At 42.7% G+C, this 17378-nt stretch overlaps 1 protein-coding gene across 1 annotated transcript; it reads right to left on the bottom strand.

Annotated features, from left to right (window-relative positions):
- Nucleotides 1–1056: 1056 nt before the first annotated feature.
- On the bottom strand, nucleotides 1057–2745 carry LOC123956346 (G-protein coupled receptor 22). Its single transcript, XM_046028473.1, has one exon. It carries the CDS (start codon nucleotides 2743–2745, stop codon nucleotides 1057–1059), a length of 1689 nt encoding a protein of 562 aa, XP_045884429.1.
- Nucleotides 2746–17378: the final 14633 nt, after the last annotated feature.

Raw genomic sequence — 17378 nt, 5'->3', positions numbered from 1 at the left:
GTAATCTAAACTGTCCATAGAAAGCCAACAATTCTGTGTTCACATTTTCTTTGTTCACATCCTAGGGGTCATTGCTTTGCTCATGATTTATTGCACATCATCATGGACACACACGCTTGTTTATTCATTTACGCATACATGCACACATGCAAACATACGAACACAATCGCTCATCCTTGCCCTCATCATGACTGTTACTTGTAAAGTTTATTAGAAAAAAAATAAAGTCATGCCTTTTTAGCTTTAACTTGCACACATAGAGAAATAGGGTGCTTACTGGAATTAAAATGGATTTTTTTTTGCAGTTTCCTGGTAAATTCATATGAGCCTGTAAACTTTGAATCTGAATGCTTGCATTTACCCGCCGTTAATTTGCTATACCACATACAGTATGTGCGAACCCTGTCACTCTGATACATTGTTGTAAACATACAGTAGGACATTCAGCACCATGAGAATATATTAATAACTCAATTAAGGCATGAAAAAATAAAGGAAAGAAAGAAAAACATAGACTTCCATTAACATTTTTCCCACTGAGAAAATCTGTGCAGGTAGATAATAGTGTGCTTTCACAGATAATGACTAAATATAGATCAATGTGCATTGTGTGCGTGTGTGTGTCTGTCTGTCTATGTGTGCATTTGTACATGCACATGCAAGATGAAAGTGCACTCAGGAGGAATAATGTATACATTTGATGTTATCTATCGTTTTACCCTACTTGTGTGTTGACATAATACTTGGCCAGTACTGCCATGGAGACACAGTGGCCACCTTGTCAGTCAGGAAGTGGATTAATGAAGGCCTGTGTAGGGACAGTAGAAAGCGTCCACATATACTGTACGTGGGACCAGAGGTCATGGGATTTGTCCGATCCTTGTAAACTAACTGGTTCTCATTTTTTTCCACACCCATGCATGAATATACACACAATCCACCTTAAATAGGGAAAATACATACAATTCTTCAAATTCACACACACACACACACACACACACACACACACACACACACACACACACACACACACCCAGACATGCAAACACTCCAGCCTTATTCCCTCACTGCCTCTGTGAGACATCGATCAGTGCCATCACTGGCCTCCACCCGTGGCTTGCGACTCTTCCTCTGGCCTCCACCTTCCACCCAGGAGTTATGAATAACTGTCCCCCCGCTGGGAGCTGGGTCCACTTGCAGAAGGGACACTACCCTTTTCTTGACACGTGTTTTGAGGGCACGGCGCAGCTTCTGCCTGGTGAAAGCGTAGAGCAGAGGATGAAAAATGGTGGTTCCATAAGCCATAGCCAAGAAGCAGAGACGTAACCGCACCAGGCCGTCGCTGGGACCCAGACACAGGATCAGAACATTGACTGCAGACAGAGGGGCCCAGCAGCCCAGGAAGGTGGATATGATGATTAGGGACATTTTAAGGACTCGACGTTGACGCTCTCGGCGGTCCCTGTGCCTGCGCACTGCCCGCCTCAAGGCGATGATGGCAGACACTGAGGCCTGTACACCCATGGAGGAGGCAGGCAGTGGTGAGGTGGCGTGGGTCTGGGTTGAGGCTGAAGCTGGGGTTGGTGAAGCTGGGGTGGCTGGTGTGGTGGCAATGGGAGTGGTGGCAGCAGTACTGACAGTAGTGACTGTTGCTCCACTGTCAGACATCCCCTGGGGCATGGAGGAGAGTGGTGGGGGAGATGTGGGTGTAGGGGGGGGAGAGGGGATGAGAGGGGGATGGTTGAGGTTCTGGTTCTGGTTGGAGGACACTACCTCTGTGGGCAGGTTCAGTTCCTTCCTCCTCTGCCTCCTGCAGCGTATCCTACAGCCGGAGTCCTTCGCACGCGTACTCCTCATCATGTGGGAGCCAATGCGAATGTTGAGGGCCTGCAGGATCCTGGAGTAGGTGAACAACATGACAACCACAGCGATGAAGAAGCACGGCACTTGAAGTAACAAGTGGTAATACATAGCCATGCCTGTGTAATACCCCTGCCCTCCTACACACAGCAGTGTCCTGTTCTGCCATACAGGAGGCAGGTGCATTGAAGGGGAGGAAGGATGAGTTGAGGGTAAAGAGGAAGGAGAGATGGTGGGGGAAATGGGGGTCAGCCCAGTGGTGAGCTCAGAGTCATTGCTGTGCCCTTCCGGCTCCTCATCCTCACCACCCTCAGCCTTCAAAGAGAAGAAGTCCCCCTCAAGGAAGGGCAGGAAGAAGACAGCCAGAGACACGGCCCACACTGCTGCCAGGAGCAATGCTGCACGCCTGGGGGTCAGCAGACGACTGGCTGGACGTACTGAGATGTCGTATCGGTCCAGGCTGATCACCAGCACGTTGACTGCTGTGGCCACACTGGTGAATGTGACACAAGCCTCATGAAAGCAGCACAGCGTGGCCAGGCTGCCGACTCCATTTCCATTAGCTGGTAACAGGATCACAGCCACAGTCAGTGGCAGACACAGCACACAGACCAGTATGTCCAGCACATGGAGGTTGACTGTGACCAGGTTGCTGACTGAATCCACCAGGTTGCTCTGAGCACAGTAGAGCACAAGTACAGTCAGGTTGCTGCTGAAGCCCAACACCAGCTCCAGGATCAGCACAGTGGTCAAAGACACCTGGAAGCCCAGAGGGTAGGGTGTGCTCCAGCCCTCTTCCACCCCCACCTCGCCCCCTCCATCCAGCAGGCCTACCCCGTGACCATCGCTGGTCTCCAGGACGTCACGATAGCCTTCGGTCTCCATTGACGGCACAGCACTCCTTCACACATAGCAACAGTGGCCACCACACCAGACCATGCTCTGTCTTTCCTTTTCCTCTGGCTCAAACGAGGCAGTGATGAGGATGACGGCCAGATTCCGTGGTTGATTCTATAAAGAAGATAGAAAAGAGACATAGAAAGGAGAAGAGGGAGAGAAAGACAGACAGGGGACAGAGAAAGATCAAGCAGTTGTCAGTCAGCTTGTTTACTCAAAAAGAGCACTGTACAACAAGTACAAGTCAAACTTGTCAGATTTCACAAGTGAAGAGAAGCTTTGAGTTGACACAGCGAGGTGAAAGTGATCTTGGCAGCTGATTGGAGTCATAGGATGCAGTTCAAGCTGCTGCTGCTGACCCATGATGTCTCACTGGGCTTAGGCAGTTGGACAACAAAATGCCTCGCATAGACAAAACAGTTCAGAGAGGAATTGGAGCAGGAGGTCTCTTGGGGGACATTTGCAGGTATGAGCGCATTAAGCAGGGACTCAGCAGAGGATCCCTGAACAGTCTACACATTTTAACAGGCCAATGGGGATTTATTTCTTGACTGTGCTTACAGTTCATGTGCTATGCTGATTTCTGTTAAGATGTAACCGTGCTTTTCATATGCATTGGTGGGCGGATGTTTATTTAATTGTTACACAACATACATTATATGGGTCAGAACGAAGCTTACAGGATAAATCAAGTGGAAACATATACGGAAACCAACCACACCTGTACCGTTAAGATGGCAGTGACATACATGCCTATAGTAGTAAGATCTACCTGTACATGCAACCCACCTTGTGAACGCCTGTACAAATCCAGTAAATGCCAGTTGAAAAGCCTCTATCTTGTTTCCCCCCCCTCCAAGCAGTACAAAATTGTCAGCTTCTATACCTCCAAGAGGTGAGGTGGCAGGGACATTGGTGGGCTGGTAGAGAGACCGTGCAGTGCGTGTCAACACAGCAGGCACCCAACTGAGGGTGGCAGCAGTTAATAGTTCTCACAGGAGGACGTAATGGAGATGAATGGATCAATGATCCACAGACAGTGGCACATAAACAATGCTATCAGAGAAAGACCAGCTCCTCCGGCCTCCTCTTTCCACACCCCCTCTTTCTCATCTTTTCTCCTACATCCCTTCTTACTCTGTTCCTTTTTTCAGTTTACTGGCTGAGACAGGCTACTTTGCATGTAGAGCATGTTTTTCATGGCTGGCTGGATGCTCTCCTGTGCTTGGGAAATAATAGTGTGTTGGTTGATTCGATATAAGACCCCTATTTAAAACACAGTAAAAGAAATCTTGAGTAAGAGAGTCCCTCAACGAAGAGCTACAGGTATGTCCTTACTGGCAGCGCTGACCCGACCTTTCCTCTGCAACAGCTTCTGTTTTCACCCTCTCGTTTGTCCTTTTCCCTTTGTTTTATTTCACAGTTTTCATTTCACACACCTCCCATTTGTCATGTGGAAAGGACCTGCAGGCAGAACAGGACTCTGTGGAAGAGTGGTCTATCTTAATCCACTAATGGGTTCCATGGGGTTTGCGGTGTTGCTGGAACATTGATTTAAAGCATCATCGATCTGCCAATTTAACAAGCCTGAGGCAAGGGAGCACAGAAACACACTCCCTATCTCATCCACTCTCAGGTATCTGTGGTCTCATTTTGAGCACTGCATAAAATAGTTGTGAGCCAATTTGTTTTATTCCTCCCTTTAATCACCAACTGCAGTTAAATAATTGTTTTTATTCATTTACTTGAACACAGGTCACAGTATCATGAAGTACATCACATAATGAACAACGTTTGTTTGAATGTAACCTACAGTATTTGTAGAATTTCCCCTATCCATAAAATAGTCAAAAGTCTGTGGATTTGACCTGTGGGTTGCAAAATGACAGCATAATCATCTGATTTCAGAGACATGGTCCTGGGAGTAAAAACGTATAAATCCAGATCCAGCCTATGTTTGAGACTTTTCAAGCAGAACGTTTAGCATTAGAATAATTAGCGGGCTGTGACCTTATAATGTCAACAGAATCAGTTATGTTTACAGTTCAATATGGTCCTCCAGAGAATCACACAGCAAGCAAAGGAACACTTTATATATGACAGTCAATCACAGAGGCAACATACATGTCAATACGGCATTGACCAAGCAGTGTCCTCCATCTCATCTCATCTGAGGGTTGTTAGAAGCACTTCAGTAAATTCACATCAGGAAAAGAGATGAATTGTGTGCTACCATATAAGTAAAACAAAATAAATCTCCTTGTAAATGTAAGCGTACCATCGCTGACACAACAATCAAATGTGATCAAAATGTTAATCTTCACAGATGATGTGAAAATGATAACAGGGACAGGTTCATTGGTGCTTTTTGACAAGAGTAAAATTATCCGTGATATTCTGCAGTCACTGATTTGATCAGTCTCATCAAACATCAGGCCATCGTCTGTTTCCCTTAAACGTCCTGTCAATAATTACAACAGGACTATTGTGTACTGGTGAAATGAGCAGGCTGAATAGCTTTCACAAGAGTCATTTTTGCTGTTCTATGACTAAGAGAAACAATGAGCCACAGTCAATCCAGTGATAACGGACATTTAGTGCTGTGTGATGAACTGGTAAGAGATCTAAAGAGCCACAGACAAAAGAGTAGAAAATCTGTTAGCGTGTGGTTTGGGGGCAAGACAAAATGTCACAAGCTCTTCATATGAACAGCTGTGACTCTGGCCTGCGGTCAGGAAAAGTGTTCTAGTATTTACAGGGAGAGGGGGAAGTAGAAAATTAAAATGTGTGACAGGGTGGTGAACTTTGGGATATTTTTCCTAATCACCAGTGTTGGTGTCTTTCAGTGGGAACTGTAAATTCTCAGATTCATTTGGAGTTACAGATCAGTCTTATACAGTGTGGGGTCCTGGTAACCGAAAAACAAGCCTGCAGTGAACTCCAAGGCAGTGCAGTGCAATCTGGTGTAACAATGTTTTGGTTCTAAGTGCATTGTGCCATTGCATGTGTGTTGCAACCAACCAGAGTATTTGTGTGCTTGTGTATTTGTGTGCAAGGTGGTGAAACAGAAAAAAAAGAAAGAAGGAAAGAAGGTGATACTTCAGCATCATAAATGACATGCAGCCTGTGAATGACACATCAGACAGACAGGAAAGGGGCAGAGGGAACTAAAGGCATGTACTACAAAAGATGTTATATTAAGAAATAACCCAAACGTTAAAATGAGAGCTGCCGGTTCTGCTTTGGTAGTTAATCCTAGAGACAAACAAACATGAAGCTAAATGTTTTTAAGCATCAGTTGTGTTGAGTGATCGTCATAAGGGATTACTTCATTATAGTCACAGTGTCTTAAATTGGTTTTGATAAACCCATGTGCCCTCACCTCAGACATCAATCAACAGTGTCCTTTACAGGCCTGTATTGAAAGCTAAATAATGTTACTGGTTGGTTCAGTATGTAATCAAGTGAGTAACCGTCATCTATAGATTATTTCTTTGGCTTTGCAGAAGATTTCATCAAATCTGGTGTCTCAAGTACTGTAGAGTCTGTGTTTTGATCCAGAACAACAACAACAACAAACTGACAGTGTCCTAGACCCTGCTGTCACGGTTATTATAGGTGTTAGGTAGTAGATGACAGGTTGGCAACCCCCTTCTCACAATATCAGAGGGTGCTCAGCTTCTCTCTTTCTTTTTTAAACTTTTTCTTTGCTTGTGCAATCTTGCATGGACTTTGCACACTGTCTAAGCCATCCATGTATTTCGTTTTGTCTCTTGACGACTCCTGCCAGAGGCTAAATTACTTCTTCCCAACACAAAGACAAACAATATGCCTGCTTTTTGGCCCAGACTCAGTATAAAACAACACAGTGGAAGACATTTTATTATCCTTGCATATGTGTATGCCTTGTCTTGGTGAAATAACATACACCATAAACTACACTGAGAATACATGTCAGTGGAAAAGGATATTTAATGTCCAAAACTGTATGTGCTATAGGTCATGTGCAAGGCTTAAACTAACAGTGATACACTTACATGGTAGGTGGAGTATAGACATGAACTGACGTAAAAAGATGCTAAAGGATGTAGATGGCACTGGTATAACTGATGTCTCCCTGTACCCCCAAGATAATTGCAGCAAAACACTGCAAGATTCAAAAGAGTGCAATCAACATACAGTAGTTCCACAGCAGCTTGGTGGATGCCAAGAATATATTCAAGTTTTACATTAATGACAGAGGCACAATTCTCTGACCGCACCTGCTTTTTACAGTCAGAGAATTTTCCATACACTCACAAGCCACATAAACTCGTAAATATACTACAATGTCATATTTGCAATCTTACCTCAGTGGACAGAGAGGCACACTTCACTTATTTCACATAAGACGCACATCATATGACAACTGCACTTCCAGGCCAGCGCACCTGTCTGATAAAGAACACACATACACACGCATTTCCGAAATGATTAAATCTGGCCCTTTGTGTCATGACTGCTGTCCGTCGTGCTGATGTATGAGGAAAGTGTTGATCCTGCACAGGGCCTGAGGGCACTCTCCCATTTTCTCCTCAGTCCTCGGCAATCCAGACGTGACAGTGTGGTCGGTACACGTGAGATTTTCGTTTGCTAATTATTTAAATGTAAGCACGTCTGTGCCCTCTAGAAAACTTTATGTGCTCAGTTTGCATATTTCTGAGGGTGTAACAACTTTCCAAAGAAGACAAGGTCTGCTGTATCTCTGTCTGTTGTAAATTTTTTGTCTAGTGATTTCTAAGTGTTAGAGTTGGTATAGTGTAGTTTGTTTCTGCTTTTTCAGACTGACAGTCTTGCTATAAGACAATATGAATTGCTTGAAAATGAAGTCAGTGCACAGTAAGATGACTGATGAGCAGCTCAAACTTCCATGAGCTGATGTTTCAACCAGCTAATATTTATCTGAAAAATCTTGTTTAATAGTGCATACCTCCTTGCGGGTTTGAGTAAGTTACACAATGGATTGCTGTTATTCTGTCCTGTTGGCAGGAGTTCTTACTTTTAATAAGAATACCTGCCGCTGTGATTTATTTTCAGCAGTTAGAAATGATCCAGCTCTTCCATGAGTCTCTGCGCTTTGGTCCACCTCAGGGGACGGGGATAGTCAGTGCTGTTTACATGAGGACAACACTAACCAGTGTATCACTTTTCCAAAAATGAGATTGGAAAAACGAAATGCTGTGGTGGTGAGCAGCGCATGGTTGTTCAGATAACAAGAGGGAGATTGTATCTGACTACAGTGCTTATTTATTTAGGCCACTATACATGGAGATCTTTTTTTCTTTGATGAATTTTTCCTTGTAAAACTGTAGAATGTCAGTAGAAAATGGTGAAAAGCCATTGCTCTTTTATTCTTCACCAAAGGTTGACATTTAGGGAAGAAAGGGAAACAGATGAGAGGAAAGAAGGGGCAGGAAAGAAGGGGATTGAAGGAGAAAACGAGGGAAAAGAGAGAAAGCATACAGGATGATGGCGCATGCAGCACGCTGACTCATGGCTGTCTTAGGTATTCCTAACGTCCGCAGTGAGACAATCGATCAAAGGCTTAATTTTCCCACTCAATTCACCCAGCAGTGCTAACAGCAAGCAGCCACCAGCTGGGCAGCAGCATCCCTGGAAGGCTCCCAGCAAACAAGCCTGGACTGGCCAAAAGCACAACCTGCTCAGTGAGAGCAACAACGTCCCACCGTATCTAACATGTTTCTGATCAGGACAGCTTCAGGAACTTCAGGAGGAATCCAGTTTGAATGTGAGAGCACACAACAAACTGAATACTGTGTGGTTATTACTTTACTCTAGTAGTGTTAATGCCAAGACTACTACTCCTTATGTGAGGCCGAGCAACACTTAAAGCTGTAAAATTTAAAAATGGGTTATCATAATTCCTGCCAAGTTCGCAGAAGACACACAGGAACATCATGTAGTCCACAATGCATCGTTAACTGCCATCCCCCCACACAGCCACCCACTGCCAGCCCGCGTTTCTGCACACGCTCCCCTGCCCCATATGCTCTCCGCAGATACAGCAGAAGATGGATTGCGATCTGAGGTGAATGACATCTTGTGTGTTTAAGAAACTGCTGAATCCCATTCGCCCTTATGCCTGAGACAAGTTAGAGAGAAAGGGACGGATAAAAGATAAAAGCAGGAGGTAGGTGCAGTGAGCGAGTGATGGATTGGAGGGAGGCTTAGGGGTGTGCAGATGGATGCTGAGTCTCGTGCTCGCTGGAGGGGAATGTTTGCTACCCGCTCACTACCTCTATCCATCTCTCTTTTTAATAGTCCCAGTTGTGCCGCCCCTCTTCACCATCCATCTTACAACCACCACATGGCTCTTTGCTTTCACGCCATGCAATATCTTAGTGTAATCCCCCCAGATCGCCTGGACAGACTATTCTGTGATTTTCAATATTAAAGTAACGTTTCATATTGCAACAGTGCAAGTAGCCTCTCATAGACTGCTGTCACTACATCAGAGACCTTATAGGCAAAAAAAAGACATATATGTCCAATCACTTTACATCCTACAATTCTTGCTGCTACCAGAACATCAATAACGAAGCTATACTGGGCAGGGTAATTATCACAGCCTTTAATCTATTAGAACAGCTCTGTAGAGAGAGAAGGCCTTGGTCTTAGACAGCTCTGGTCCACTGCATGTGAGGCATCATTATCACCTGACAGTGTGCTTGATGGATTTCATTTGAATCCACCATTCATTAAAGACACTCCTTGGTATCCTATATCCATCTATGACGTCCCAAGCCTGTAATTTTGCTATTACATGCGCCACCCATAAATAAGCACTAATCAAGGCTGCCATGCAATCACCGTTCTTTAAAACAAGAAGAAATCAAAATCAAGTGTGAAAGCTGGTGAAATTAAGTAAAACTGAGTCAGAGCAAGTGGAGTCCATTACGTAAATCAGCGCTTTGGAAGGCTGTTCACTGGCTCATCGAAGAGAATAGCAATGATTAGTAATAATCATGAGAAGTACAATATAACGGAGAGGTATAACAGTGTTCATTATATTTTTATTATACCAGTAATTACTCCTACTTTTCTTATGTATTCTAAAGTGACTGATTGTGATTTGCAACGTGTCCCTCCATCCCTCCGTTTCAACAGCACTTGAATTCAGGAGCTAATGGAAATCCAGTCATCAAACTGAAGTAGCCTGCAACTACCTGTGTGGATTTTTTTGTTGTGCTGTGAATAAATAATCAAATTACAGCGCAAGGTCTGTAGTTATTTAATGCTGCTTTGGTGATAAAGCACCAAACCAACAGCTGTTTGTGTGATAACCGGCCTGACTGACTTTTAGCAAAGAAAAGCTTTTACCCGTGCTCACATGCACTGGCAGACCTGCATTGCTGAACACACCCACACACCAACGCTGAAAATCTCACACAAACAGGATATGTTGACTCAAAATGGTGGAATTTCTTTACTTTATTTGAATTTTTAACATTTTCTTCCCTTTTTGTTTTTACAATTCAAGGTGCAATCTGTCTTTTTTGCACATGAAGATCAGCTTGCTTGTCATGATGAGTATTACTCAGCCTGTGAAAACACTTTTATCATCTTCTGTGACTGCACAGAAAGCCTTAAAACCTTGTGGCGTGGAGTTTCAGAGACATGAGCATTTACCAGAAAGCCAGGGTCAATACAAAAAAAAAATGCTATTGAGTTGTTTTATGGGACGTGAAGTATCCTGTGATCTTAGAGTTTAACAAAAAGGCAATGTTAAATAACTGGAGTATCCCTTTAAGGCATCCAACAAACTCTACTTTCAGGTGCATACCTTGTCTAGCACAATAATTGTTTAGTCTCCAACTCGACTTGCCTAAATGGAAAGATAATTTCCAGAGTAAACACATACTACAACAAGTCTTACAGCTCCAGAATGTAAAAAATGGTCTAAATGAAAAGAAATCAAAGTATCCCCATACTTATCTCCGATGCATGCACCAAATTTATTGTCAAAGCTCTCAGTTTAAGATGCGCTAACAGTCTGTTTCACAAAATGAGTATACAATAAATTGGGTGTATGCAATGGAGACAAGTGCACAGCTGTTTTAATTCCTTTTCGATTGCCATATGGAAAAAAGAAAATGAAAAGATGCAGTGGATTTTTCATGTAAACAAAGATTCTAAAATGCATTGTATCCTTGAGGCCTAAGAAACGTGTTAAATGCATTTCCTTCCTCATAAAACATTTGCAAACAAAGCAGGGACCAACTCTCTACAAATATTGCTCCATGGTGCTACTAGTGGTCAAAACCTTCAAAGGATACCTTTAAAAAGGCATTGTAGTGAAACAGTAAATCAGGACAATTGCCACCTTCCTCTTAAAATTTGATGAAACCTTGCTCCAGCAGATCAGTGCCTGCAGAGAGATGAATCTCTCTATGTGCAACAGTATCATGTTTTACAGCTGTCTGAAACAGCTGATGGACGATGGGGTTTAGGAGAAGTGGAGAGCAGATGAAGAGATCAGACAAACTAGAAAAATAAATTTAAAGGCAACGGAATAAGAGCAAAGGAGAACGTGGAACTGAACTAGAAAAAGAAGGACTGAAGTTGTGTGCGGCAGGTTAAAATGATTAAGCTATTTCACTCCAAAAGGCAATTAGAGCTCAATTAATGCCATTTATCTCCTGCAGACAGGACGTCAATGGCCAAGAGGGGAGAGCATCACTGCAGGCATCTGTACTATCACACCATAATGACAGACAGAGGTCTCAGGGGAGGGAAAAGGGGATTCATTTGCTATTCTCATGAAGAGGTTTCATAAGGAAACCAGGAGAGGCAAAGTAAATGGGATACATTCACATCATCTGTCTGTCATGTTTTGACTAATGTAGCCATTTCAGCAGCATAAAAATATACAGGTAATTATCCTAGAATTTACCTAAATGTACAATAAATATGCAAGAAAGCAGCTGTATTCCTGTTATTGGTTGCCACATTGAGCCCATAAAGTCTTCCATGGTGACTCTGTCTCCCTCCTCTTGATAGTCTATTTCACCAGGTCACTCCACTCTGCTCCTCTAATGATTTATCGTTCCATCTCTCTTGTTTGCTCTTTGTGTGTCTCACTTTTTCACCATCATCCTTCTCCTGCTTTTGTCCTGTCCTGTGTCTCTGAGGTCTGCTTCACCTCTGTCTTTCTGTATGCTCATGCAATTCAAGGAACATTGTTATTTACTGTGTGCACTAATAAGAATGAAGAGCAATCTCAGCCATCTGTAATCAATACATCCACATGCAAGTCAGTATATTAGCCCCCCCCTTTGTTATGATAGTTCAAAGACTGCTTCTTCTTTTGTACCGTTAATGAAAAACAAATATAGTTACTGTTTAAATTACTTAATTACAGCTGCTATTAAAGTACTGCATGTTGCTGGAGGCTTTTACAGCTGTAAATGTGTTTGTTTTAGTTACTGCAGACAAATTTTACACATATTCATTCAACACCTGCCATGCTTGCAGAAAGTCTAGCGATTTATTTACAAGACAAGTTAAAGATACAATAGAATTGCATTTACATAAATAAACTTGCGAACTTTTACAACACATTCAAAAAGTGTCCTTGCCTGGAACTTTTTATGACAATGGAGCAGCTCTTACATAAATCTTGTGTGCATTTCCCACACTGTTGTTGTCCTATAATACCCTCAACAAGACTCTGTGATATACGGAAGGTAAATATAACTTCTCAATCAACTCATCAGATGAGAGGTAAAGTTCTCCTTTGCCCATCGCTGAAATAATTCATGACATCTTCCTTCAACTACGCTGCGGCCTCTAGCTGGAGAGTGACACGTGTGGTGGAATATTTCCCCACCAGCAGCATCAAAGCTTCTCTATAAATACATGCACAGACGCAAACACACAATGACCCACATGCAAATCAAACACACAGGCTGCTGCCATGAGAGTGAAAATTTGGGTACATTAAAACAATTGTCCCTTTGGGATTCACAGCAGGGGGTGTACACGGAACAGAGAAGGAAACACACACACACACAGCCAGAAAACATCACAGAAAAGGTGGGTTTCAACTCACTCACTCTTTATCTCAAGATGAGATAGTCAGTACTTTTAAGTAGGTTGTCATAACACATGTTCAGAGTAGTTAATTCATCACAGTGTCAGTTAAAAAGACTGATTGTTTGGTAAGATGGTGAAAACAATAAAATGTTTTTTGTAAAATATGGTTGTGTTACCTCTCAATACCATCCTCCTTTCAAGCTGTGTTTTCAACATTAAATTTTTTTTTATTTGACCAACTAGGCTACATCCTCTACATTGTAGTATTACTTTATTATTGTCTCAAGTTGTTCACAAATTACATAACCACACTTACACTAACACTGCATCACTATTTTATGCTAAGTCTAAAGAAAAATTCAATAAGCTGACTATTGTGGGTGTTACAAGAATACAATGAGAATTCAGAATGTATGTAAAAGTGGGAAAGCACTAATGTAAGAGAATTTGATAAGTGTTGCAGGGGAACCTGGTGAGTGTTATGAGGGAACACAAAAGTAATGTGAGCCAACAAAAAAGTTAATATTATAGAAATGTTTTTAAAAAGTCTTTCAGGGGAAGTTTATGGCAAATAAAACCCAATTACATGAAACTAAATGTAACTATAACCATAACTGAAGAATATGTTTGTGCTTTGGTGTTCAGCAGGGAGAAACCCATCACAGAAGACCTTCCACCTCTCAACCCCACGTTTCCATTTCACATCTCATCACCAAGAGAGCCGTCTTTGTCACACATGGCAAGACAGGGCTGAATTACAAATAATACAGTGTCGTAGTATTTGTATATTTAAACATTATCATTATATTGGAGGAACAAGGTACAGGGAAAAAAGACAGCTTTAGGAACACTTTACCAACCAATCATATTTTAGATTAAAAATGTACATAAAAGCAGAAGTGACAGAAGTGAGGCAGAGTCAATTTCCTATAAATCTGATTAGGCCTACATGCTGTTTTCTGTCTTTCTAAGGTTATATTATATATAAATATATATATATGCAGAAGAGTCCAGATAAACAGTCATTTGAAATCATGGTCTCATGGGGTTATGCCATTTCAAGCCAAATTAATAATGTGCAGTGTGGAATAAAAGTATCTTATTAAAACGCTACATATCAAAACATTAGTTGGTGAACTGAGCCCCTGCTCTTTAAAAATGATCAAACGGGCCACCTTCATGTCAAGCGTGGCGCATCCATGTGACTGAAGCATATCAACAATCACTGTGGAAAATTGGGGACTTGGGGGCTCAACATTACTATGAACCCACTTAGATCAAAATAAATCACTATAGGTCTATTTTTCCCCAACCGAATATATTTAGATTTTCCTTTCTTTTGTGGTAGCTACAAGTATTGCTGAATTGTTGCTGCACAGAACGAAAAAGCCAAAATGGTCAGGAACTGCTGAAGGATACGTCCCACAGACGCTTGATATCGAAAATGCAAACAAACGATTAAAATCACAAGTCCAGAGGCTGCTTTCTGGCCCCTCATAAGTGCTGATCTGACGATGAGGTGATTTGTTGTTGTCGCCCCCCAGTCCAGAATCAAAACCGGTTCGGACCGTCTTGTCCCTCCACTAGACAGCCCACCATTTGTTTCATTTAGCAAAGGGTTGTATCCCTCTGAGAGCCAAGATCCTTTAAGTCTAATTGTCATAATTTAAATATATGCTGATACAGGCCTACTGTATTCCTAAAGAAATCATGAAGATTTTTTTTTACATGAAATAAAAAAAGTACTCCGGTGTTAAACTTACCAGTTTGGTGAGTGGGAATTCCCTTTACATCCTACTGCAGGTGTCGTGCGCTGCGCTATCTCCAACACTGGACCCCGATTCAGTCCAGCACTCTTCAGGACAGCCGGCTGTCAGCCAAAAACGTGACCAGAATATTTCTCGTCCGTTTTGTCATAAATATTACAGCGGGAGGGAGGAGGGCGGGAGGGGGGAACCCGACACAGCTGCAGTTGCAGAGCGCAGCAGTGGCTGGTGCCCGCTCACAAATCAAATAACCTCACAGAGTTTTTGGCGTGTTTCTTTTAATTCCCCACTCAACACGGCTTGCTACACCTGTCCACTTTTACGCAGCGGACTTGTACAGCATCCTACACACGGACCGGCCAAATGCATGATTATGCGCTAATCGCTCGCTGGAGCGCAGTCGCTCCATCCCAGCGACCAATACGGTGATCCGTAAGCGGAGAGGGAGGGAGGGAGGATGGAGAGGGTTTTTTGTTGGAAGGGGGAGGAGACACGGATGCGGGAGAAGGATTGGGGGGCTGGTGTGTGTTTGTGTTTGTGTGTGATGGGTAGCCTTTCACAAGGACGACCTGAGATTCCTCAAGGGTGAACGTTCCTCTGTAGTAATTCAACGAGATTTTCCAATAACTTGCATCTCCCAGACGCCCTCTCCCTCTCTCAAAACGTATTACACACACTTCACCTGCTCTCACTCTAAGGAAAATGACTGGATTCAGGCTTGACTTGAGAGTATCAGTCTCCACCCCCCCACTGTGGAGGAGGCTTCTGTCCATGCTTTGCTGCACACTGGGGGTTATATGTCAAACTCTAAATTTGAAGATGTGACGACCTCATCGATGGTGGAGGATGAGATAAAGACCAGATTCACAAAGTCATATTTTACCTGGGGATTATCATCTTATTGTAAGGTGCATCCTTCCAGCTGCTGTATGATCACTTTGTCACTATCTGCTGTGTGCAGGGATCAAGGTCACTGACCGTTAAATCTGTGACCTTGGACATCCAATAAATATAATGTCCCTGTCACTGCAGCTGAACGCTGATTCACAGTTGTTTTAGTGAGGGGTGTAAATTACTCTGCAAGTGAATATGAGAGGTAAATTGTGCAGAGGGAAATTTAGATAAAAGGTGTGAACACCTGGGTCTCCGAGGAGCGCTGGTGCAGCTGTTCACTGTTCATAAGCTCCCATTGTGGAATGTGTTCTGAAATCTTTTAAGACTTTATATGATTGGTTTTTTTTTTATTGAATTGAATCAAAACAAGGCCTCAACAGGCGATGGATTTATTTCTCTTTATATGACCTTAAGCAAGAAACATTTCATGCCTCTAAAATTAAACTACCCCCACCCCAGTGTTTCTTTTCCATCCTAATCTTGCCCATGCATTTCTCTTGTTGGTATCAGTGTCATCATCATCATCATCATCATCATGGTTTATAAGTTATTTCCTACAGTTGTGTCTGCAGAGTCTGCAAAGTTTGAAGTAATAGTTTGACATTTTGGGAAACATGTTTATTTGCTTTATTGGCAAAAGTTGAATGATAAGATATATACCACTCTGTTAGCCAGTTAGCTCATACCTAAGCTGAATATTACAATTACTTATTGCTACATGTTGGTATTTGCCTGGAATATGATTCAAACTGTATTTTCCAGGCCCAGGTTTGTTTCAGTGTGGATTGAACTACTGTTGTGCATCAATCTATGGCTTCATGTGTGTGTAAAGGGACTGCAAGTACAGAGTTTTGCAGGAAGACAGTGGAGCATAACGACTTTGCATGATCCCTCACAGATTGTACTAAACACCTCATGGTCTCAGTCCAAAGATTTTAGCAGGTTGTTGCCCCCCCACCCCCCACCCACTTCACACCCATCCCCCCTCCCACCATATTTTCTCTGTAGCCCACCTTTTCCCTTTCACTGCGCCACCCATTTGGACACCAAGGCCCCCCTGTGACAGCGCAGCCGCCTCTTTTTGTTCGTCAAACACAAAAACCCAGTGAATTGCCCTTGCTACCAATCTGAATCTCTTGTGAAAACGTTCTCATACAAATGCAAAGCTAGCCAGTGATTAGGAGCATCTGCCAAACACCCACATACCATATGCCTGTGTCACTCAGCCAAGGAAAAATACAGAAAAACATCTAAACATGCAGACATAATACTAGAAAGCAAATAAAAACACACATGATTTCAACAGAAAAGCTCAGAATGAGTCACAGACACCAGAAAACACACATACAAACACACAAAATATTCATACAGCAAACATTTATGTGCTGAGACATGATGCAGCGTGTGCAGCAAGATGACATAGTGAGAAACTGTGGGACCCACATTCAAACGCCTTTCCCAGCAGGGATCTGTGCAACATAAAGGAAAATTCTCCTCACTGTAAATTTATCATCCATTTGTAATTTTCAGCACATTCCAGCAGCCTTCTGATGATACATGCTGTACATTTACTGTTTTGGTGTATACACCTTCTCATCTATTTCACTGATTAGCTGTTAGATTTTTCCAGAACACCTTTCAGCAACACCAAGACAAGGGGCACGCAACTTGGTGCATGCAGCCATTGGGGTTCAGGAGACGCAGAAACAGCAGAGCACAGGTTTTCCAGTCAAGAAACTCCAAATGCAACATGTGACTGAGTTGTTAAATGTCAGTACAACGGCTAAAAAGAAAACCTTGCTCTTTGATTTCAAGGAGTGATAACCACATGTGACCTTTTTTCTCTGATGTGTTAAGACCAGTGAA

This window comes from Micropterus dolomieu, linkage group LG18, assembly GCF_021292245.1.
Source record: "Micropterus dolomieu isolate WLL.071019.BEF.003 ecotype Adirondacks linkage group LG18, ASM2129224v1, whole genome shotgun sequence".
NCBI classification, from domain to species: Eukaryota; Metazoa; Chordata; class Actinopteri; order Centrarchiformes; family Centrarchidae; genus Micropterus; species Micropterus dolomieu.
Note: the sequence above shows the minus strand (reverse complement) of the source record. Positions and strands in the feature narration are given on the sequence as shown.